This window comes from Xyrauchen texanus, chromosome 30, assembly GCF_025860055.1.
Source record: "Xyrauchen texanus isolate HMW12.3.18 chromosome 30, RBS_HiC_50CHRs, whole genome shotgun sequence".
Taxonomy (NCBI): Eukaryota; Metazoa; Chordata; class Actinopteri; order Cypriniformes; family Catostomidae; genus Xyrauchen; species Xyrauchen texanus.
In genome coordinates this window covers 28,390,999-28,416,653 of record NC_068305.1, presented here as the reverse complement: position 1 = coordinate 28,416,653, position 25,655 = coordinate 28,390,999, and the positions used below count along the sequence as shown (strand labels likewise).

Sequence of the window (25,655 nt, the reverse complement as noted above, 5' to 3'; positions counted from 1 at the left end):
GGCAGTATGCTAACAAGGAGGCTAAAGGCTACAGCCCCTAGCATCAGTTTTTTTTTTTTTTTTGCCACTAGCATCAGTTACTAGAGCGCCTCTTGAGGCAAGGGAAGTGAGATTTACACATAGCACCTATCACTTACCAGCTGGCTCTTGTTGCAACAGCACTAGCTGAAGTTTCTCATAGTTACCTCTCAAAAAGACAGCCTTTTGTTTCACTTGATTGTAGGTAAATGTACACTGTTTCCAGTGCTGTTTGTTCTGTGTTCGTAAATATACCGGAACTATTTTACTGTGTGAGAAACCGCTCCCAAGGAGCGGTTTCCAATCGATCACGAATCGATTCAGACCGTTTAGTCGACTCAAAAGAATTATTCATTCGCCAACAGCAGTACGTGACACACTTCATGTTTTATTAAATATTCTGAGTAGGCCTAAAAGTTTCTCAGATCAGTCGAAGCACTTATGGTACGCACCATAAGTTCGTACAGATGCAGGCGTCCTTGGCTATTTGTCCCACAGTTCGGCCCTTGCCAATTGAATCCCGACCCACACCCTTCATTTTTCAACCCTTTACATCAAATATTAGCGGTTCACCTTTCTGGACCCGCCTTTGATCAGGGCTCTGAGCTAGATGCACATTGTGTCACACACTATGGCTAAATGTGTGTGCAGTGTGTGTGTTTAGGCGGAACCACGGAGGGCGGTAAAAGAAGAGGGAAATTTAAAGAGTGGCTCTCTGACATCCACAGCCAATTCATCTGTGACGCTATGAAAAAGTCGGTTTCATTGTACGTGTAACGAAGAAATTTATTCAATATGGATTACTTAGGAGATCAGGTACATTTGCTTTGTTATATCACCTTTTGTAGGTTGTTGTTATTCTTAGCGATGTTTACATTAAGTTATGCCAGTTGTTAGCCGTTAGCCTTAGCTCATTCATACTTTTATTTATCAAAACCATAGATATAGTGAGCGTGAGCTGCCCACGCTAGTTTGGGGTTTTAAATGCACTTATGATGCGGTCTTGGTAGGCTGTCTAATAAAAAATGTGATATGTTTACCCAACATTGTGGCTAACTTGTCCTGAACCCGGGTTCTGACATCATGTGTGGCATAAGGCTGTTTATTACCACAAAATTAATTTCTACCTCTTCCCCCTTTTATAAAAAGAAAGAAAAACAAATCTGGGTTACAGTGAGGCACTTAAAATGGAAGTGAATGGGGCCAATCTATAAACGTTAAAATACTAACTGTTTCAAAAGTATAGCCACAAGACGTAAACACTATGCTTTTTAACATTATTTTAGTGTGATAAAAACGCGTACTTACCTTTTCTGTGTGAAGTTATGAAATGATATAAACAGCGTTATAGTTCAAGTGATACACACGTTTTAACAGAATAGTTAACATAAGTGCTTTTATAAAATTAGAAACTTCACATATGTATATTAGTGCTTTGAAACCCTTAAAACCCACTTTTACTGTAAGAACCTTTCTGTAACCTTTTTTTTTTTTTTTAAAGAAAAGTAGGTACAAGTCTTTTGTTGTTGTTGTTGTTGTAATCAACATTATGCCACAAGTACTGTCGATTGCAATTTGTATTAAATCCCAAATCTTCTTTCAACAGAGTTTTAATAGCCTTTCTAGATATAACAAAATATATACAATATTGTTTTATGCTCTAATTAATAACACGTAAATCTTTCATCATTGTAGAGTATAAATCAGGACTCTCCGTCCAAACAGAGTTATGTTGGCAGTTTTCACATGCCCCCAGAGAAGCTGTCAAGGCCCCTGTACATGAACACAGTGACGCATCCAGTGGACAGAAAGAGCTCAAGTGTACAGGAAATCAGTCCACAGCTTTATCGAACAGTGCCTGATGCTGGAAGCAGATGTAAGTCCAATTTAATTCATACAGTTTTAACAAGACTTATGGTGAAATCTGGAGCAACACTTCAAATAATGATCAATTTATAATCACAAATGACAGGGTTTCTTTGTCAAACATTATTCTGAGATCTTATTTCTGCCTGTAGATATATATGTAGATATAATATGATGATATACCATTAATGGTATATCATCATAGCCTGAGAATGGTATACTGTATGTTTTGACCGAAAAAATATTCTCAGGAAAACTGTCAAGTAATTATCATATGTAAGCCCAAATCAATACAAAAAAATATATTAAACTGTATTTTGCATAAAGAAAATGAAGCCTATATTTAGGACCATTATTTTTTTTTTTAAATAGTTTTAAATTATGATAATTATAATATGGTCATTTTTTTTTTACCATATTAGTGTAAAAAAGAAGATAGACTATATAAATACAATCTAAATAATATATAATTTTTAACGTTGTGGTAATTAGAATATCATTATGACCATCTTTTTTGTGTTGAGGTAACGAGAATTAAGGGGTAAAATGTGCGTAACTGGCTGTGTCCTAATCCTAAGGGGGGCTGCCTTGTTCCCTCTATGAATTTATGACTAATGCTTTAACAGACAGCGTTTGCGTTCGAAGGTACCTCCGGAAACTAGTTTCAGACAGGCTTCCGAGGTAGCACTACGTCACATCGTTGCTAGGATACCAGCATTCATTCAGTCCAACCGAACCACAAAGGACTATTCATCTACAACAAAATCAAGAAAGTTTTGGTGATTACCGAGCGCATAATACAACTTTCTCACTAGAAATCGAATTAAAAGTGGATAAAAAAAACTTACTGGCTATCAAATGCTTCTTTAGCCAGCATTTTCTTTCTTCAGCTGAAGGTATCTCAGTATATAGGATGTGCTGTGAACATTGGATTCACATGTTCCTTCATCCCTTTCTACCTCTGTATACAGCCTATGTAGGCAGCATTTTCCTGGTTTTGGACACAGCCACTGTCATGAAAATAATGTCTTTGTGAAAAAAAACAAATCTTAATTGGTACTAAAAATAGTCATCACTTTTTTAAATACTAAATATAATTTCTTATTTGTTTATTTTGATTTTAGACCAAAGTAGGACCAGGACATTATTTTGACATATTTTGTGACAATCACCCATAAATTGTACAGCACTGCTATAAAATGGTATCAAACCAGAAAACAACTGGCCCTGTTTTTGAGCAGCAGTGATAGCAGCTCTAAAGACACTGCAGGAGAAGATGCGACGTTTGGAGCTGGAGAGAGTTCAGGCAGAGAAGAACGTCCAGCACTTCTCTCAGGTTGCTCAACACAAGGCTGACCCTTCTGCACAGAGAGAACAGGAGAACATCACCAGAGAGAATGACTCCACACAGAGGAATGGTAACCGAGGAAATGTGTAGCACTGTCTGTTTTTAATTCATCAATTGTTGTCTTCAATGTGTATTTGAAATGTTTGGCCTTTGTACTGTCTTAAATTGATGTGTACCAAGTAGTCTTTGTCTTTTTCTCTTAAGAGCTAGTTTCCAAGCTTCGCTCAGCAGAAACACGTTGTTCTTTGCTGGAAAAACAGCTTGACTACATGAGGAAAATGGTGGAATGTGCAGATACAGACAGAATCAGTCAGAGTGTGAGACAGGTGACCAGGATTACTCTACCTGTCATCAAATTTCAGTTGTCTGTATTTAAATTCTTAATGATTTTCAAAATTAATTGATACTAGTGTTCTTTAACTTTCTCTCTGTTCTGCCATTAGGAGACTGTGTGTAAGGAGAGCACACATACAGACATACAAATACAGGCCCAGCTTAACAAATTGGAAAAACTGGAAAAAGAGTATCTGAAACTCACCAGTACACAGTCTATCGCTGAGGTATGCACACATAGCATGTATATGCACTAATATCATTTGGCAGAAAAAATGACGCATTTACCAACTTTGAGAGTGTAATTCTATTTTCTTTTAATCTGTTATATTGATTCTGATGTTGTTTTTTGCCTTAAGAGGAAGATTGAGCTCTTGGAACTGAAACTCTTAGAGGAGGAGCATGAACGCAAGCTTGTGCAGGAGAAAGCAGAGGAGGTAAAAACATTGCAAACACATTCTCCTTTTCCTTTGAAAAGCAGTTTTTAACTAGGAGTACATTATGCTCTTCAGTTACAGAGAGAGCTTGAGAACAATCTCTTCTCCCTTTCTGCCGCTACTCAACCTAAGGGCAAGAAGAAAAAGAAAAAAGATAAGGCTTTTCACAAGGTAAATATCATGGTCTGTATTGATATACAGTGAGCACTAGGTGGCAGTGTATTTACAGAAAAGAATACAGCAGACATATTCTACTGTAGTGAGTGTAATTATTGGTAGAGTTTATTGTATCATATAATGTGACATCAGAAGTCCCCCTCAGTGAAGATGGAGGTACCCCCCCCTCAATATCCCCCTAAGGCTAAATGCCTACCATTTGTGGCTGGAACTGTGAGTATGACCGCACCATGACACAACATAACTTCATGATTTACAGTTGTAGTCATATATCTTTTTAATTTTCTCACTCAGTCGACCAGTCCTAGCCACTCAGTCAATGTCAACGTACAAAGTGTTTTACATATAATGAAGCACAGGAACCCAAGGCGTTGTGCTCTACAGAAGTCGGGTTCTGAGAAACATCAGGCCCAACACAGACCCCCATCCACCCTCAGCAATGCCGCCTCCACTCTGGGTAGCATCTCTGAAGTTCTGCTCGCCCTTCAAGATGAACTGGGACAGATGAGCTTGTGAGTAATCATCCTGATTGTGAACAGATCAACAGATCAGTTGTTTGGCTGTGAAACAGTTTAAGAGATGGATGGAGTAGAATGGGTGATGGTGTAAGCATCTAATTTTGTCATTGGTTCTTTCATGTTGCTTCATGGGACTTAGTGTGTTTGTGTGTCAGTGAACACCAGGAGCTGGCCAGGCAGATTGATGAGACCACTAAACGAGAGCTGAGGGAGGATCTGGAACGAGAGCTGGACTCTCTGGTCAAAAAAATGGAAGATAAAGCTGCACAGATATCCAAACTGCGCAAACACCAGCAAACGGTGAGTGTGTGTGACTATGTGTATGCATCAAGCTTCTCTGACCCCGTTTACATCTGGTATTAACATCCATCTTTGGTAATTCAATCACAAGTGGTAACCAGTTAAAATAACTGGTTTAAACAGGACCAATAGCGTTTTGTGATTTGGATCACACAAACCACATCTGTAAAAGACCGCCTACAAGCGATGGAATCATAAGGAATTAAAAGATTCCTTTTGACGATTCTTTTAGTACTTTTGATTAATTAGAATTGTATTTTTTAGTGGATTTACTGCCCTCAGCCACCTGTTGCCAAATAATGATACGATTTCATATTTTAACAGACTAGATTTTTGCAAAAGGCGTGTTAACACAGACTTTTCTACTAATACCACTAATTACAACAAAACTCTTTAACTACACATTTTGTATCTTTAATTGTATCATTGTCATACCAACAACCATACAGTAATTATTCTGATAAGTCTCACAAGCCTTAAGTACACAGTAACAGTTATTGGTTCATTTCGAGACTGACATGATAAAATAAATGATTGGTAGTTCAGTAAGATTTTCATATACTTGATTCGTTGCATGAAATGTTTTGCTGTGTAGATTCAAAAGACCCAATTGATAAGAATCATTTGTTTTTAAGAGTTAGTTAATACTGGTCACTCTGTATGTTTTATGGTTTAGATTCAAAAGAACCAACTCATAAGAGTCCTTCTTTTGGGAATCGAAACGACTGGAAATCCAACCACAAGTGGTCACAGGAGATGCATTTGAGAAGCAGATTACTACCTGGTGTAGACCTGTCTCGCCTGACAACTTTTGACTGGATCATGTGAGACTGATGTTAATACCAGTTGTAAATAGGTTCTCTGTGTTTGTGTATTTTTTTTCCTGTAGGTTCAGGTAATCTCCCAGCCATCCTCCAGCCCCAAACAGAAGCTACTTAGGACAGCCAGTGTAGAAGGTATTACTAGGGCACAAATTGGGGTACAAGCCTTGCCACCATCACCAGTTAAAGCCTCTCAGAAACAAAACAGAGCCAACCAGGCGCACCTGAGGCTTCTCAGAGAGAGACCGAGACTATGCTCCAGCCTCCGCAGACAGGACATCAACTGGGAAACATAGTGTGGTTTATTGTCCTGAAACACCAATTCTGGTGTTTCAGGACAATAAAAAAAAAAGAGACCTTAAAGCAACAGGAAACAGAATGACATCTAATTGCCCTTGGAAGATCAAAAACCAATGCATTAATCTGCATCTAATTGTGGGATTGTTGTAGGTCAAAGTCCATATAAGATTTGTGCTCAACTCAACTTTAAATTACTGTAATACATTGTTTAGTTGATTTTTATTTCTGTTTTGGATATTTTGCTGTTTTAATATGTAAATAAAATTTTAAGTACAGAGTAGCATGGCCCTTTTATTTTTCTGCAGTTTATGGTTATCAAGTCATCATGTGACTTATCTTTTAATGTTTAAGACTTGCATTATTACTGTTACAGTAATTGTTTGAAATCCATTCCCTGCATTTTAAGATCTTGAATTAGCAGTAAAAACATGCAGAAAATTTAGCATATGGATTTATACATATAAGAAACATGACTTTGTAAAATTATATATATATATAAAAAGGGTGTGGGCAGAAAAAGAAAAAAAGCTGTCAGTCCAGCTGTTCTTTCTTTGGACTTGAACAGTTGAATGTTGCTTTTGGAAACCGCACATGCCACATAACCTGTTATAGGAGTAGTTACCCAAAAATGAAAATTCTGTCATCAGTCATTTACTCATCCTGACATTTCTAGAACACACACAATATTTGGCAGTATGCTAGTCTGTCACCATTACATCCCCCCTGCATAAAAAGTGATTTTAGAACTTAATTTCAATGGTAGAAAGTTTAGAACAACATGAGGATGACTAATTGATGACAAGTGTAATTTTTGGGTAACTATCCCTTTAACACCAAATGCATATATAGGCAACTACACTCATACAACCCTAGATATTATTCTGGTCTTAGTCATCTAATTGGTACACAGCCATCCTTAAACTGCCCTAAAAATATTGATTTCATCTGATCTAAGTGTAATAGGGGTGTGCCATGGAAGAAGGAAACAAAGACAATGTGTTCTTGCAGCATCAGCTTTTGTGGTTTCTTAATGTATTTACAATCATCTGACACAGTTTTCCTTCAACAAAATGATCCTTTTCTCTGGCATTGATTTAGTTCCAACCACAAATAGTGACACTCAGTAGAGCAGAGGTTTAAACCTACTACCACTAATATAAAATATATATATGAAGGGGAGAATAGAGATGACGCCAAAAGTTATGAGAATGTAAAATGTAGGGAAATCACATTCTAAACTAACAGCCAAGCAGAATGCAGACTCTGCCTTGTTCAGCCAGTTTTATTGGATTATGCTGTGACACAGTTCAAATTAAATCAGTATTGCATAAACCCTGGACAGTGAGACATTTGAATACAAGAAACACGGTAGCCAGTAGTGACAAACACACATAGGTAGCAGAATACAAGATTCTTGGTGTTTATTCTGTGATTCTGGCATGATAGCATATCAATCTGACCATTTAATGCAGTGTAAGCAGGAATAAAGCTGACCCACAGAGTGACTGCATATCATGTTAGGTAAACATGACAGTATTTTATTTTGAGGACAGTTTTTAGAAAACAAGTATATCGAAATAGATTACGCCTTATCCAGTGATCAAAGCTTTTAACAAATGAATGATGTGGACTAAAGGAAAACTACAAGCTACATTTTTTGCAGTCTAATGTAAGAAACCATAAACTGTCCAAGTGAGACAAAACCTTGTGATCCAATTCAAGTGTTATAGTTAAAAATGCAAACATAGCATGAGAACAAACACCTGTGCAATACTGTGTGCACATTATGTTAGTGTATAAGAAAGCAATAAATTACTCTAACATTTAAAAGATCTTTGGAAAAATTATTTGTCAAAAACATGACTTTCTAGTAGCTTTCCAAGCTAAACCCCCCAACAACCTACACTTTTTACTTTAAAGTACAATATTCTGCGAAACATGGCAACTTGTAAACATATGGCACTGTAAAAGTTATAATATATATATATTAAAAGAAAAAGTTCAAATAAAACACTACAGCCACATTTGTTTTACAATCCTCAAACTTTAATTAATTGATCACAACATTTTCTAATTGAGAATGCAGGTCTGAAACTAGGGGAAAACTAAAATAAAATATTTTGTTCCAGAGAAATGAAACCAACATAATAGATTAAGAAACATTTAAGGCAAACTTCTGGCAACCGATACAACACTCGACAAATACAACCTGGATCTTCTCATAGATGACAACATAAGTGGGGTGTGTGCAAGTTTGTTTGTAAACAATTAAAAAAAAATATTAAAACAAAAATCGAACAATTGGACAACATGCCAAAAGGTTATTACAGTGATTAAAAAAAGACAAATTAAAACTAGGACATTAGTAACTCAATTAACTCTTTGTAATTGCATAACAAAAGCAAAAATGGTGGTGCAAGCAAGATGTAATCCTAAATGTACCTCTCATTATCCACTCACAACTTAAACCGATCCTTCACTCTAGCAAGATCAAATCCCAAGTCTCCATGACAACAGCAATCTTCATTGTTTAATCTTAAATAAGGCACATTTTCTTCAAAAGGTGCACTACCAAGGACTGCAACACTTTAGCTCAGGGGGTGACGACAAAAAGTGGAATTTTACGGCCGTTTCTGAGGAAATCTGATGATGCGTGCACACAAACATAACAGCATAAGAGTACAAGGCCACAGACTTATTTGAGTTCTCGGAGTGTGAGGGAAATCAGAGTGGTTTACGTTCTCAGCATATTAAGCGCAACAATACTTAGTCAATCCCTGAATGTCAATCTGGAACTTAAAAGGATAGTTCACCCAAAAATGAATTATTTACTCCAAACTAGGGCTGGGACAACGCGTCGACGTATTTTTTTTAATATGCGCGTCGATTCGTCGGACCCAAAACAAAGATGGCGGCGCCGGCGACTAGTAGCAACACGAGTGGCTCCTCAGACTATCAGAAGTGCAAGGGCCTTGCACTCGTTCCTCTAAAGTATGATAATTCTTTAATTTAAAAGGAAACAATTCCGTGATATGTCGTCTTTGCAAAATGGAGATGGCCTTCCATTCTAGCACCACGGCAATGCACCAGCACCTTAAGAGGCGCCACCCGCTTGCAGCTGCAGATGACAGAGCACCGTAAGTTTTTTTTTCAATTCCCCACTTTGCACTCGATGTTGGAGTATATAATACGTTGTCGACACCTAAAGTTTTCGCTTATAGCTATTAATAATGCGCTTATAGCTATGGATGTCGTGAAAAATACATAGAGGACACTGACAACGCGCTGGTAGATAGGACCAAGCAGGTAACATTTCATAAAGTGTCAACTTAAAAATTTGGTAATTCAAAGAAAATTAAACCATAAATAGGCCTACTATTTTGTGGCTCTTTAATGTGTCGTGACAGATTGCCTCAGTTAAAGCTGCTCGTGAACCGATCATCTTTTCCTTGGTTAATTTATAGCATCAAATAGGCTAAACATGAATGTAGCCTACATCAGAAGGACTGTTGTTTTAACCGCGGAAAGATGTCAGTACAGTAGCCTACAATCCATTATTCAAATTCAAATCCACCGACGTTAATCTTCTCTCTCCTGACTACTTTGTTGGACAAAAATGGCGTATTATGATTGATTGATCAGATCCCAGTCAATCAAACTCCCGGCAAATGTTTTTTTTTTTAAAACATTTTATACACCCCTACCCCCGATGAAACCGGTAATACCGGTGTTGTCACAAGTCGATTAATCGAAATCGAATCGTTAGATTAATCGATGCATCGAAAAATAATCGCTAGATTATTCATTTAAAAAATAATCGTTTATCCCAGCCCTAGTCCAAACCCATCTGACATTCTTCCATGAAACACAAAAGCAGATGTTAGGCAGAATGACAGCCTCAGTCACCATTCACTTTCATTGTATGGAAAAAAGATACAATAAAAGTGAATGGTCACTAAGGCTAACATCTCTATTTGTGTTCCATGGAAGACAATCATATGGGTTTTGTATAACATGAACGTTTCAGAATTTTGGGTGAACTGTCCTTCAAATTTATCATCAACATAGTTTATCCATTTACAACTAAGTGTGATCTTTGGATGTTGCCTAATTCTGTATAGACAATTTAAAGAAAATACACTCTAAACACTGCAGTTTAGCTTTTATAAGTACACAGTTTTTGATATTTGGTATAGATAAAGCAACAAGGAAACAATTAGGATTGTATCTGATTAAACTATGGTTATGATAACAAGAATGCAGACAAGACCAAACATGTGAAGCATTACAGCAGTCTTTGAGTGACGCATGGTTGAACAGATAACTCTGGCATTAAATCATGGTGATATGAAAACAGAAACAATTAAAGTAGTTTAAAAGAATGTGAGGCCTTAACATTCGACTTCAATGAAACATGCAATTAACACAATGGCTTAACATTTCAGTGTTGGCTTGTTAAGGAAGCAGATCAAAACCAAAACACACACCAACAGAATGATGACTTAATTAAAAAAAAAATAATCCATTAATTTTTGCCATTACAATATTTGCAACCCAAAGAAGGTCAATAAGCTTCAAAACAGACATTATGACTAAAAGAAAATGTTATTAGTAGCAAGCTATTTGAGATTACATTTTAAAGTTCATAACAAAGGAATTAAGAAAAAAACCTAAATTAAAAGGTTGAAAAGGTCTTCAGCCCACACACACACACACACACACACACACACACACACACCACGCCCAAAAAAATGCAATTATGAACAGAGTACCAAATAGAATACACCACTATGTTTCATTCAAGGCAGAAATTAGGCATGTTCAAGGTCCACTCTGCATTTGAACCAACAAGAACTATATTCCAAACTAAGAAATCAGCAAGAAAACTAAATGGTTAGCTTGTTGATCTGAGACAGCTCTATTGCACAGTTCAGTTCAGTAAGGGTAGCACAAGGGCTCTTAAAAAAACATAAGAATCCGTGTCCAGCCCTAAGCAGTGGATGTCTTAATTACCTTGACGTATTTACACCTCAAACCAGAATAAAGCAAGCTTAAGATATTTTAGTGCCTTATATAATGAAATTGATTTCTGTTTATGGTCAAACATTTAATGAGCTCAGTTTATAAACAAATATTGATTCTATTATAAACATATGACTGAGTACACTAGAACCTCCTGAGGGAATCAGGAGTGCTAGAATCTGACCAACATTAGTCTGGAAGCAAAACATTAGCCAACAGAACTAAAGCCTTTAATACACAACATGGCTACATGGATAACTAATTATCCTTTAATTATTTATCTACTCTGTTTAATATAGCAATCAGTCCAGCTGGCAGATACTAATATATATATATATATATATATATATATATATATATATATATATATATATATATCTCTACTTCATCAACACAAGCACGCATGCATATCCATAAACACACCAACATACAGGCAGAAACACAAACGCAAAGCCTACTCCAGCAGATAAATCAGAGCCTGGCATACAAACCACCTCAAAGGCAGCTCACCACAAACACATTCACACTTTTAAGGCTCAAAGAGGAAGGGATGAAACCAATAATTTCCCAACCTATAAGAATAAGCCACTGCCTCCATCTAAAGGCACTTTGACTCAACTGTCATACATTCAGAATGGGATCCACGATCCCCAGCCTTCTCATAGTGCCTTATTCTGTTTGCATGTCTGGCAGAAAAATGTAAATAAAAAAATTCAATCAATTGTAATTTAGACTAATTTCAGATATCACCACAACTTGATTGGTTGCACTACTTTGTCTTACTTTCATATACTTCCTTAAATTGCCCATTTGCTAGTACAGTAAATATCCACAAAGACCAACAATGCCACTGCTTTTGGACATGAGTCTGTATGTTGTGTGCTTTCATGTTCATGTATGTGTGAGTGAACAGAGTGCTTGTGAGAGCTTTAACTTCAATGAAATGTAAAGCTCAAATCACAGGCATCAAATACATGGCTACAGACACAGGAGATCCATGTTCTCTCTCAGTAGGGACGGAGTGTGGGTTTTGTAATGCATCTGGGTGGCAGTGTGTTACAGGGTGTGGTAGTTGCGCTCCTTGGATTTGCAGAACTTGTAAAGGAAGAAGATGACAGCTTGAAAGCCGAGAATTAAAACAATTCCCCCGATAAAACTAGCAGCATCAAACGTGGACGTCTTGGGAGAGGAAGTAGGTGCCACAGTTGTACTATCTGCATGAAGAGCCAAAGTTTCAGGCAAACTGATTTACAATTTTATAATTGAATGATTGCAAGAGTAAGCTATTTACAGTGCATTCAGAAAGTATTCAGACCTCTTCCTTCTTTCACATTATGTTGTTGCAGCCTTATGCTAAAATGCTTCATTTTTTCATATATTTTTTCAAAACCATACCCCCTAATGACAAAGCAAAAACCAGATTTGTGATAACTTTGCTCATTTATTAAAAATAAAAAAAACTGAAATATCACAAACTGCAACTGGCAACGATTACAGGCTCAAGTCTTTTTGGATATGATGCGATAAACTTTGCACACCTGGATTTGGGAATTTTCTGCCATTCTGCTCTGTCAGGTTGGATAGGGACCATTGGGGGACAGCCATTTTCAGGTCTCTCCAGAGATGTTTGAAGTGGTTCAAGTCCAGGCCACTCAAGGACATTCACAGAGTTGTCCCTAAGCCACTCTTGCGGTGTCTTGGCTTTGTGCTAAGGGTCAGACCTGTTAAAAGGTGAACCTTCAGCCTATCTGAGGTCCTGAGTGCTCTTGACCAGGTTTTTATAAAGGAGATCTCTGTATTTTGCTCTGTTCAGCTTTTCTTATACCCTGACCAGTTGTCCTTCAGCAAGTTTCTCCCATCTCCACACATGATTTCTGGAGCTCAACCAGAGTGACCATCGGGTTCTTTTTCACCTCTCTAACAAAGGCCCTTCTCCCCCGATTGCTCAGTTTTCCCAGCATCCTGCTCTAGTTAGTCTTGTTTTTTCCAAACTTCCATTTAAGAATTATGGAGGCCACTGTGCTCTTAGGAACCATCAATGCAGCCAAAATGTTTTTGTTAGCCTTCCCCTGATCTGTGCCTCAACAAAATCCTGTCTCTGAGCTCTGCTGGCAGTTCCAATGACCTCATGGCTTGGTTTTTACTCCATGTATTTTCAGCTGTGAGACCTTATATAGACAGGTGTGTGTCTTTCCAAATCAAATCCAATCAATTGAATTTGCCACAGGTGGACTGCGGGTAACTCAGTGGTAAACATGCTGGCTACCATACCTGGAGTTCACTGGTTCGAATCCCAGGGCATGCTGAGTGACTCCAGCCAGGTCTCCTAGGCAACCAAATTGGCCCGGTTGCTTGGGAGGGTATATTTACACGGGGTAACCTTCTCGTGATCGCTGCAATGTGGTTTGCTCTTGGTGGGGCGCATGGTGAGTTGGGCATGGTTGTCGCGGTACCTCCACACCCCGCGGTGGCGCGCCCAGCCCATGCGCCCAGCGAGCCAAGTGATAAGATGTGCGAGCAGACGTCTCAGACACGGAGGAAGCTGGGATCTGTCCTCTGCCACCAGGACTGAGGTGAATCACCGAGCCATCATGAGGACTTAAGTGTGTACATTGGGAATTGGACATTCCAAAAATTGGGAGAAAAATAATTTCTTCGCTTTCTCATTATGGGGTATGGAATGTAGATTGATGTGAACAAAAATAAATATTTAAAAGCATTTTAGCATAAGGCTGAAACATTACAAATCAGAATGCACTGCATGTCATTTTAATTATAATTGTATAATTATGTCTGTTAAGAGTGCTGCAAGACAAGTCACCATGCCACACTTAAAGGTTTAGACATCTATTCAGAACATCAAAAGAGAGCTGTACGTACTTGTGGTTGTGCTGTTTTGAGCTGGAGCAACTGCTGTAGTGGAGATTGTTGTGGTATCTAAACAGAAACCAAAAAATGCTGCTGAGAATTTTCTACCTCAACAATAAACTGCAGATACATAAAAAAATATTACAGCCTGCTCTGGGTTATATACTGGCTGATGTGGGTGTATTTCTTTTCTCCTATGTGTGTTAAAGTCAGTGTGAAATTAGCTTTGAAAGGATACACCTCTTACCTGCTCTGTGTGAACCTTTATTTAGGTCCATCACTGATAAAGGAGTGATAGAGCAAGCAATAGAGAAGGCATGTTAGATGTTTTGGTAAAGTTGATTGCCAAAATGATTTGAATTATTAATTAATTTTTTTTTTTTTTAATCAAAGTTTGAGTAATAATAGAAGTAAAAGGCACCAACACCAAGAGGGTTTAAAGGCCAACATATTTGTGTTAATTCTTTTTTTTTTGAAGTACTTCAATACTGTACATTATTTTATAAAATCATGTATTACTTGAGAAAATTATAAAAATTAATTTTGTTTTATCTGACCCATGCTCCTGATGTTAGGTAAAGACAGCAGAGAGCTTTTTATTTTTTAATATTTATGGTAGCCTTGTTATGATTTCATTGTCAGACTATTTCAGCTCCATGTAAACAATTAAGTTAAAGTGCCTCCCTTCTTGATACCCTTGAACAGAGATTGTGCAAAAAGTACCAGGCTTCAGTGTTAATAGGGCTGCAACTAACGATTAGTTTGATAATTAATCTTTGATTAGATTTAAAAAAAAATTCTGATAAAGGCACATTTTTTCCTGCATTTTATTAAAATATTTTTAATAATAAAAAACGATTAATGAAAAAAAGATAAGTGGCAAAAATATTTTTTGATTTAAGTGGATTCATTCATGTTTGCTTTTAACGAAGTCTCGCTTGTGGTAAAGACAAACGGTTTTGCAAAATAGAAATGTGTGCCTGATACTGAATTCACAAAAGTTCTACTTTATAAAACATTGAAAACAACAGTTAAAAATGTATGTTAGGAGAGAAACATCTCTCAAGTGCTTCAAACAGCACAAGAACTCAACCAGGCCCACATTAAAATGTGTAAAGTGCTCCCATACGCTGGACAACTTGAGTAGTGCATTTGTTTCAGACATTTTTCAAACTAGTTATCATGCAAACACATTTTTTTATCACTGTAAAATGAAATAACTTACAGAGCTTATCCATGCAAATCGCACATATCCGACTAAACGATAACATTTGTTTCCGGTTCTTTTCATTATCAATTAACGATTTTATCAATATGTTGTCTTGACACCATAGTTGAAAGATTTTAAATCCCTTTACACAGAAATGGGTAATAAGTTATTTTATCACACTAGTCTTAATCTTTTACCTTTGGTAGGCAGAACAGTGCTGTTGGCGGTGGAGTTGATGGTGGTGGAGATCATTATCGGGGCCACTGTTGGCTCTTCAGTACAGAGGAAATAAAGTTAAAACAGGGATTGTGTAAAGAACTGGTCAAACCACAGAACATTCTTAGTTAATGTTTTGTTTTTTTATCTTTCAGTTAATATATGCTACAACCAACTGCCAGAATGAGTTGTGATTGTCTGAAGTAAATTGTTTTTCTTCCTGAAACAATATATTCTAATAAAAGGTGAGCTTGAGATGGCTTACCTGAACAGTTGTTCTTGGTACAGTTAACATCAGGGCCCTCAACAGTGGCATTAAGACACTGGAACTCACTGTCTGAATGTAAAAGAAACACATTTAAAAATGACTACATTATCATAAAAAAAAAAAAAAGTACTTTTTTTTTCAGTGTATTTTCATTACAAGAAAAAGGAACCTCTGTAACACGGCAACAGCTCAAACAAACACTGTCACTAAAATTGTGAACATTCAATGTGACATTCCAAGCCTCGACTGATTGATGAAAATATTTTAGCTGTACATATAACTCAGGAAGTGCCTCAAGGAAAGGCATTCCTTAAGTTTATGTGTGATATTTATTCTCTAGTTGTCCATATTCAACACTGACACAGATTTAAAAATATCATACACTCCATTTTGTTTCAAGTTATATGGGGAGTCAGGGCAACCAACCACTTATATAAATCTTATACATCTTAGATAAAGCATAAACAAATCAGCATAAAAAGTCCTGTGACTGATAACAATGTTTTTTGACTCAATAAGAAAAAGCACTGAAAAATAAGTCATACTGTGATGAGATAGACAGAAGGAAGGGGAGGAATCCATGCTAAAGGGAAAATGTTCCCAAAACTCCTGCATCACAATCAGCTGATTTCCAATTATGGTTACACATCTAGCATTGTATGAGTGTATGACAGACAACACAGGGCTCAAATACCTACTGATAACAATTACACATTGTTTCATAATCCGCTTTACAGACTGTGTTGTCTTGCTCATGTTTGTCATTTATATTTCCACAGCTCTGATAATCAGCATGGGTGTGTAGTGGCTGAAATTGTGCTACAGAAGATTCTAGAAAGTAATCCGGCAATGTTAATTCCTGTTTTACTATGCTTTCCTTAATTAAGAAGCAGATCATGTGATTCATGATGTGGCAGTACACATTTTTAACCTAATGAAACACTTGAAAAATCTATAAGACCTTATCTGCTTTACCAAATCCCTGTAATGGCAAATACAGAAGCTCTCATGTCTTGTCAGCACAACAAATCCAATACTCATACCTAACCTGTACTTACACTAGTGTTTAAACCATGTTAAAGGCTCCTACCAAATGCTGCTGCTTTACACCGAATATGTTTGTTTCTCTTCTGTTTTGTTACTTTTAGTCTGTTTTTATCCATCTCCTAATACATTCCTATGATGGACAATCTTGTATCCAATCTAGGGCTGCCCGATTTGGGAAGAATGTCATATTGCGATACGCAATTGCAGTATAATAAACAAAATGGTAACATGAGTCAACTTGCTTGGTTATCAAGGAAAATGCCCTCAAAGATTACTGAATGCTGAAATGTGTATTTCTCAACTCAAACATACAAACCAGCAACAACAACTATAAATGCAGTGTTTTCAATTTAAAATAATTAAATAACAACTTTGCATTACTGCAAACTTGTTATTTTCTCAATATTACACCTAAATAAAATGGAACAATTAATAAGAACATGAAAATAAGATTGTCCAAACAAACAGGGACATTTAAGCAGGATGTAACATGTACTTTCTATAAACTCTTTTGAAAAGGAAACTGGATATAAAAGTGTGGTTCACACTTTCACACTAACACGGTTGTTGTTGCTGTTGTTTTTTTGTTTTTTTTAAATGACCAACTGGTATGTCCAAATCTAGTATCTCTTGTCCAGTGTGGATAATTTTCTGAAATACCACTTTGCTAACGGTGCATCGTGTCTCTTTATATCTCTGTGAAGACTTGTCAACTGTACTTGTCATTTTAGTACAGTTAACTCATTGTCATGTTCAAGAAACCAATTTGAAATGATTCGAGCTTTGTGACATGGTGCATTATTCTGCTGGAAGTAGCCATCAGAGGATGGGTACATGGTGGCCATAAAGGGATGGACATGGTCAGAAACAATGCTCAGGTAGGCCGTGGCATTTAAACGATGCCCAATTGGCACTAAGGGGCCTAAAGTGTGCCAAGAAAACATCCCCCACACCATTACACCACCACCACCAGCCTGCACAGTGGTAACAAGGCATGATGGATCCATGTTCTCATTCTGTTTACGTCAAATTCTGACTCTACCATCTGAACGTCTCAACAGAAATCAAGACTCATCAGACCAGGCAACATTTTTCCAGTCTTCAACTGTCCAATTTTGGTGAACTCTTGCAAACTGTAGCCTCTTTTTCCTATTTGTAGTGGAGATGAGTGGTACCCGGTGGGGTCTTCTGCTGTTGTAGCCCATCCGCCTCAAGGTTGTGCGTGTTGTGGCTTCACAAATGCTTTGCTGCATACCTCGGTTGTAACGAGTGGTTATTTCAGGCAAAGTTGCTCTTCAATCAGCTTGAATCAGTCGGCCCATTCTCCTCTGACCTCTAGCATCAACAAGGCATTTTCAGCCCACAGGACTGCCGCATACTGGATGTTTTTCCTTTTCACACCATTCTTTGTAAACCCTAGAAATGGTTGTGCGTGAAAATCCCAGTAACTGAGCAGATTGTGAAATATTCAGACCGGCCCATCTGGCACCAACAACCATGCCACGCTCAAAATTGCTTAAATCACCTTTCTTTCCCAGTTTGGAGTTCAGGAGATTGTCTTGACCAGGACCACACCCCTAAATGCATTGAAGCAACTGCCATGTGATTGGTTGATTAGATAATTGCATTAATGAGAAATTGAACAGGTGTTCCTAATAATCCTTTAGGTGAGTGTGTGTGTGTGTGTGTGTGTGTATGTATGTATATATATATATATATAAATAATTACACACGTACATACATACATATATACACACATACACACACAGATTGATCTTATCATGATGATCTCAATGATGCAACACGTTGCAAGCTACAGACAGCGGGGGTGAGAGACGAGCGTCTCCGTTTTAGAGTGCGCATCACCCGGCAGAACTTTAAATCTCTCCCGGTCTCTACTCCCGCGACTGGTTGAACGGCTCTGACTGCACCGAGAATGACAGTTTTGGAGTTTGTGTTTATTTACCTGGCACGCTCCCGTATAATATGAACTTGAATTAAGGATGAAATAAAGATATAATCGCCAAGCTATGATCGGTGTTATTTTTCGGTCTGCACGGCATCTATCTCCACGCTGAACACCGGAAACTGACATGACCACACGTGCCACTCCCTAAACTGAGACTGACTGGTCATCTTTTTATTAGCGGTGTAGAAAATGGGCAAACTCTCAGAGAGAATGGGCTGTCACATCCACACATGCACTTATTTAATATACATCGCAGCATTTTGCCATCATATAAATCGCACAGGCTGACATCGCGATTGCGATATGATTTATCGTGCAGCACTAATCCAATCCAAACGAATAGTGTCATTATCAGTGGAGGTTAGGGATGGGAAGATATGGTTCTCACAATTCAGATCGATCTACAATATGAGGTTTGAGATTCAATATCTCAATTCGATATGATAACACTTAAATGACAAAGTATGGCAGAAGAAAAAGGATGTTAAAAGGCACATTATTCAACGAAAGTAGCGTACGGGATTTCATCTTAGATGGGCACACATTAGAAATGAAGAAATGGTTTTAATCTCAAGCACTCAAAACAAGGTTATTTTCTACGTATTCCAGTACTTATTTTTAAGAGCTAAATTCAAGCATTTTAAGCACTTCAAGGACCTTGTGCAAACCCTGTAGACAGTGTCGAAAAAAAGAGCTTATGATGTTTGACGGATTGTTTCATTTACACCGATCAGGCACAACATTAAAACCACCTGCCTAATATAGTGTAGGTCCCCTTCGTTCCACCAAAACAGCTCTGACCTGTCAAAGCATGGACTTCAAAAGACCTCTGAAGGTATCCTGTGGTATCTGGCACCAAGACGTTAGCAGCAGATTTTTTAAATCGTGAGGTGGGGCCTCCATGGATCGGACTTGTTGGTCCAGCACATCCCATAGATCCCTAATCAGATTGAGATCTGGGGAATTTGGAGGCCAAGTCAACACATTGAACTCTTTGTACTCAATGTTCCTCAAACCATTCCTGAACAATTTTTGCAGTGTGGAAGGGCACATTATCATGTTGAAAGAGGCCACTGCCATCAGGGAATATAGTTGCCATGAAGGGGTGTATGTGGTCTGCAACAATCTTTAGGTAGGTGATACGTGTCAAAGTAGCCAGGAGCAAAGATTTCCCAGCAGAACATTGCCCAGAGCATCACACTGCCTCCGCCCCATGGTACATCCTACTGCCATCTCTTCCCCAGGTAAACGATGCACATGCACCCGGTCGTCCACATGATCGAAAAGAAAGCGCAATTCATCAGACCAGGCCACTTTCTTCAATTGCTCCATGGTCCAGTTCTGACACTCACGTGCCCATTGTAGGCACTTCTGGCTGTGGACAGGGGTCAGCATGTGCACTCTAGGGTTGTGCCGATGGACGATATCATCGTCCATCGTGATGGCTGACCAACATCACGATGTAGAGCCACCATCGTGATGCCACGCCCCCTTTTGCGAGTCTTGCTAGTGTGACTCACTAATCCTAGTCTCTTCTATAGTTAACCTAAAAACTTTGCAGGGATTGCTCTGTAAATTAAATTGAGAATATAACTAATGCATATATGCTATTTTAAATACTGTGGTATATGCCAGAGACGTGACGTGTTAAGTCTGTGAAAATACCATGTCAGGCAGGCTGCACAAATATTGATCTTGACATTATTAGCTTTTTTTTTTTACATGTCTTACACTGTACATTTAGATTAAAATATTTTATGTTGTAGGCTACAAGAAAATAGCCTTTATTAATTATTAGTAGTTGTAGTGTCTCAGAAAATCTTGCTCATTGTCACATAGCTCTTGTATACACTGAAGCGGCAGTTTAAGATAAACCCAGACCAGCGAACGTCAAATAACTTTTGTCTGGTTAATACTTTTAAAGAAAAATTTCCTTGGCCATAAATCCATAATGTCAAATCAAATGAAAGAAACAAGGTGAATATGAACAACACACATTTATTAAAACATAGAAGAACAACAAATAAAGAACAAGAAAACGGAACAACACTCAGACCGAAACTCGGCATTAACATTTCACTTATAATTAGCAGCACAATTAACTTCAGCACAGGCTACAAAATAAATTGTTATTGAAATATTGTAAAGTGGTCATATGAACTACACAAATGAACGTTTAAAAAATAATATGCAAAATCGAATAGCTCCGCAACGGATGGCGAAAAAATGCGTAAAGAAGTCTAATATCTTTCACCATAGACCATGTTTAAATTTCGATGTTTCTGGCCAGATATACCAACATATTCACTTTATCTGGTTTTAATAAGCTGCGGATTGGAGTAACTACACTACCCCGCTGTGCTGAAGACCCGCTCTGATGGAGTACTGGTAGCACATATGCACAGATATTTCCGTGCTAATCTTGCAATGAACGGAAACCTTTTGTCGTTCGTTTTCCACCAAGTCAGCGGGTCCTCTTCCCCATCAATGGCCATTTCCTGCAGGTACATGGTCATTTCTGCCTCGACCTTTGCTCATCAGTGAGTAAAATAACGAAATTATAGTTTTTAAGTGGAAAATAGTATTTATGTAAAGAGATATATTAAAATAAATAGTGCACAACTCTTCTTAAGTGAAAGCTAAAAAAAAATGCTTCACGTGTCGGTGCAACCTACTGATAAAGCGCCGACGAGTCATTAGTTGGGTTAGTAAAATAACGAAATTATAATTTTTCATATAATTTTTGAAAATGATTTACCCACCCCCCACCCACCACCACCACCACCGACGATATCATCGTCCATCGCGATGTTTTACTGTCAACATCGTCAACTGCCAATTTAGGGGACATCGCCCAACCCTAGTGCACTCTGCAGTTACGCAGCCCCTGCATGTTCTGAAACATTTCTATCATGTCCAGTGCTACAGTAGCTCTTCTGTGGGATCGGACCAGACGGACAAGCCTTCGCTCCCAATGAGCATCCTGTCGTCGATTCCAAGGTTGTCTTTCCTTGGACCAATTTTGGTAGTTACTAACCACTGCATACCGGTAACACCCCACAAGACCTGCCGTTTTGGAGATGCTCTGACCCAGTCGTCTAGCATCACAATTTAGCCCTTGTCAAAGTCACTCAGATCCTTATGCTTGCCCATTATTCCGGCTTCCAACACATGAAATTCAAGAAATGACTGTTCACTTGCTACCTAATATATCCCACCCCTTGACAGGTGCCACTGTAACAAAATAATAAATGTTATTCACTTCATCTGTCAGTGGTTTTAATGTTGTGGCTAATCAGTGTTGGATCACATGGACAGAAACAATGTTTAAAATTTTCGAAATATCGAGTTGTCACGATACGTAATTTATTTGGTTCACGATATATTGCCCCATCCCTAGTTGTTGTAACTCAAACTCAGTCAAATGCATGACACAGGTTGTCATGTGCTGCCAACGTGGCAGCGGCCATAATGGGGCGACCCACACTAGTGTTGTCAAAAATACCAGTACCCCGGTACCAAGTCGGTACTCAAAATTATTTACAATACCAGAATTTCTACCCGGTACCCATGCAGAGGCAGGAACTTTCGAAAGCTCACAACAAGCAAAAGATGACAACAAGCAAAGCTGCTGCGGAGCCTCAACTGAATCGTGTCGAAAAAAAGTGGAAAAAGCCAGGTAATTTGAGGCTGAGGAAAAGGGAAACATCACAGATCAGCAAAAACCTATTTGTAAACGCCGCTTTTCGCAATTTTCTGACGATAGGAGGGAACACATCAAACTTAATAAAGACAGACACCCAGATTTATTCAAGCAAATAAAGCAGGTGAGTTTAAAAGCATATTATCATTTGCATAAGGGCTGAAACGTTTAGTCGACATTATTGGCATCGTCGAAAATACAAAATTGATGAGAAAAATGTTCGTTGTCGAATAACCGTTTAATCACATTAAACTGTAACGATATAGCGTGAGAGCAGCAATTCATGCCTAATGGAGGAAGAATTACACAGATCAGTCCAGATGCACTCGAAACTTTCACAGTTTATTTTATGTAGATCCCAATGTATTAGGGAATTATAAAAAAAAAAAAAGTACATTCAAAAGCATGTACCGTTGTGGAATATGCGGAGGCGGAGCTCTTTAAAGGAAACATCCCGGCGTAACATCTTAAATGCAGTAAAATTGCTTTATTAAAGTTCAAATAATACAGAAGCAGGTCATGTTAATAACTATAAACTCAGAAACTGGCATTCCTCTGTGTGGTCGGTGTCTCTTCTATGAGTTGCGCGAATGTCCCGATCTCAGGGGGAGAGATTGAAACTGTACCCGGCTGAGAGAGACTCTGCCTCGGTCGCTCCTCCCTCGAGCATGCATGCTAAATGCAGCTAGATTAGAATGTTGATCGCGACTTAATCATAATACCTATATATATATATATACACACACACACACACACACACACACACACACACACACACACACGTCACTATGCATTTCTTATCATGAAGAAAATTGGCAATATGCAGCTTTATTAATAAGAGCACTTTGCACATTACTTTGTAAATTGTTTTTTTATTAATTCTATTGTATGCTTGTTTATTTAGGCTTTTTTTAGTACTTGGTTAACTTAAAAGTTGCAAAAGTTGAAGCAAAGTGTTCAAAAATACTTTAAACATACATTGTTCCGTTTTGTTATAATTAAAAAAATAATATATTTAAATTAAAGTGTTGCTCAATGGCATATTTCGGTTCTTAGTTCTGCTGCTAATGTTTTGTAGACTTTGTTAAAGGGGTCATGACATGGTTTTTTTTATTGTATTATTATGTTCCCTTAGGTGCAATTATAGTATTAATATATTTTTTTTTAAGAAAAACTTTTAAAATCTAGTGATTTATGACCTTTTCCCACCCTGTTTCTCATCCTCTGATTCAAACAGTCTGTTTTGGGGGCGTTTTCCATTTAAGACTTCAGTGTTAACGCCCACTGTTATGATTGGCTAACGTCAGTGCCTATGTATCAATTATTGACGCCCCCAGCCAGAACAATATGCAAGTAAACTAAGTAAAAACACTGTTTAAAATAGATTACTTACAGTTTGCGTCGTCGTTGTTCCCAGAATAGTCGGCACGGACTTATCTTTGAGCAACAGTTTTCTGGCAAAGCCAGCATCATATTGAGATTTGTTCTCAAAACAGTCATCCTTAAAATGTACAGAACAAACGCTTAAGTTAACACTGCCGTGACTGGAACGTCCGCAAAAAATAAACTGCATCCATTTTTCCCTGACGTCTGGATCTTTCGGCAGCTTATTCAGAGGTTTTGTTTGACCACAGCCAGGAACAGCACATCTGTGTGGCATCGTAATTTTCCTGTGCACAAGTAGTCTCTGTCAGAGCTCGCTGTCCATCGACTGAACACTTGTGAGGCGACGGCGATACTGAAATGAGCGTAGTTGTCTTGCGCTTAAATCGTAGTTATCTTGTGCTGGAGGCGGTCATATGCAAACGCTGTTACGTCACTTCTAACCGACACGTCACTTCTAACCATGAATCCAGAACGAGCTGTATTTTGAGCTTGATTAAATAAATGATTCGTTTAGAATGGGGAGGACGTCTTAAAATATTAAACTTGCAGTTCGTTTTAATGATACAAAGACCTCTTATATACCAAAAGATCAAGGCAAATTTGGTTTCTCATGTCATGACCCCTTTAATAAAAGAGTGTTGTTTAGTAGAGTCAGATCTTAGTTTCAGTAGTCATGTCAAAGCAATAACTAAATCAGCATACTATCATCTGAAAAATATTGCAAGAATTAGATGCTTTGTTTCCAATCAAGACCTAGAGAAACTTGTGCATGCTTTCATCACCAGCAGGGTGGATTTTTGTAATGGACTCCTCACTGGCCTTCCCAAAAAGACCATAAGACAGTTGCAGCTCATACAGAACGCTGCTGCCAGGATTCTGAGCAGAACCACAAAATATGAACATATCACACCAGTCCTCAGGTCTTTACACTGGCTCCCAGTTACATTTAGGATTGATTTTAAAGTATTATTACTGGTATATAAATCACTCAATGGGCTAGGACCTCAATATATTGCAGATATGCTCACTGAATATAAACCCAACAGATCACTCAGATCATTAGGATCACATCAGCTAGAAATACCAAGGGTTCACTCTAAGCAAGGAGAGTCTGCTTTTAGCTATTATGAAAGCCGCAGCTGGAACCAGCTTCCAGAAGAGATCAGATGTGCTCCTACAGTAGTCACATTCAAATCCAGACTCAAAACACACCTGTTTAGCTGTGCATTTACTGAATGAGCACTGTGCCACTGTGTGTCCGACTGTTTGTACTGTATTTTATTTTATTCTAAACTGTTTCAATTATTCTTATTTTTTTTATTCTTATTTTAATCTCTTCTATGTAAAGCACTTTGAATTACCATTGTGTATGAAATGTGCTATATAAATAAACTTGCCTTGCCGGACTATAAGCCGCAACTTTTTTCTCACGCTTTGAACCTCGCGGCTTATACAATGACGCGGCTAATATATGGATTTTTCCCGCTTTCAAATGTTATATATATATATATATATATATATATAAAAAAACCATTGTGACGTGCTCAATTTTTTGACGGCGTGAAGCTTTCATTAGACCAATGAAATTGCCGAACGGGTTAAGGTCAAAACAACTTTTTTTGTTTACTGTTTAGATTAAATCGAGCGCGCTCAAACTTCCCATCATTCTGATTACGGTAGTAATTTTGTCACCCTCACCATGGCAAAGACATGGAGAACTGCATATGATGCTGCTTTCAAGTTGAAGGCGATTGAGCTGGCTGCTGCACGGGAGCTTGGTCTTAATGAGTCGATGATAAGACATTGGAAACAGCAGCGTGAGGAATTGACTCTAAATCTGATTTAGAC

General features: G+C 38.0%; 2 protein-coding genes across 4 annotated transcripts in view; one reads left to right on the top strand and one right to left on the bottom strand.

Annotated features, from left to right (window-relative positions):
* The first annotated feature begins 682 nt into the window (after window positions 1-682).
* cep57l1 (centrosomal protein 57, like 1) lies at window positions 683-6,390 on the top strand. 3 transcript variants are annotated; one of them, XM_052099108.1, is made up of 11 exons: window positions 683-834; window positions 1,714-1,894; window positions 3,126-3,302; window positions 3,437-3,558; window positions 3,676-3,792; window positions 3,925-4,002; window positions 4,078-4,173; window positions 4,312-4,392; window positions 4,474-4,691; window positions 4,853-4,997; window positions 5,674-5,875. In XM_052099108.1, exons 1-11 carry the CDS (start codon window positions 814-816, stop codon window positions 5,761-5,763), a joined length of 1,326 nt encoding a protein of 441 aa, XP_051955068.1. In that variant the 5' UTR covers window positions 683-813; the 3' UTR covers window positions 5,764-5,875. The 3 variants fall into 3 exon arrangements, with proteins under 3 accessions (XP_051955068.1, XP_051955066.1, XP_051955067.1); XM_052099106.1 differs by lacking the exon at window positions 5,674-5,875 and adding an exon at window positions 5,887-6,390 and having other exon boundaries at window positions 687-834; XM_052099107.1 differs by lacking the exons at window positions 4,312-4,392; window positions 5,674-5,875 and adding an exon at window positions 5,887-6,390 and having other exon boundaries at window positions 687-834.
* Window positions 6,391-8,060: 1,670 nt separating this feature from the next.
* cd164 (CD164 molecule, sialomucin) overlaps window positions 8,061-25,655 on the bottom strand; it is a 28,384-nt gene continuing 10,789 nt past the window's right edge. Inside the window, exons 3-6 of the mRNA XM_052099198.1 lie at window positions 15,700-15,771; window positions 15,416-15,490; window positions 14,021-14,077; window positions 8,061-12,354 (exon numbers count right to left, since the gene is read on the bottom strand). Of these exons, the coding sequence (XP_051955158.1) occupies window positions 12,197-12,354; window positions 14,021-14,077; window positions 15,416-15,490; window positions 15,700-15,771 (362 nt within the window). The 3' untranslated portion in view covers window positions 8,061-12,196. The remainder of the gene's footprint in view (window positions 12,355-14,020; window positions 14,078-15,415; window positions 15,491-15,699; window positions 15,772-25,655) is intronic.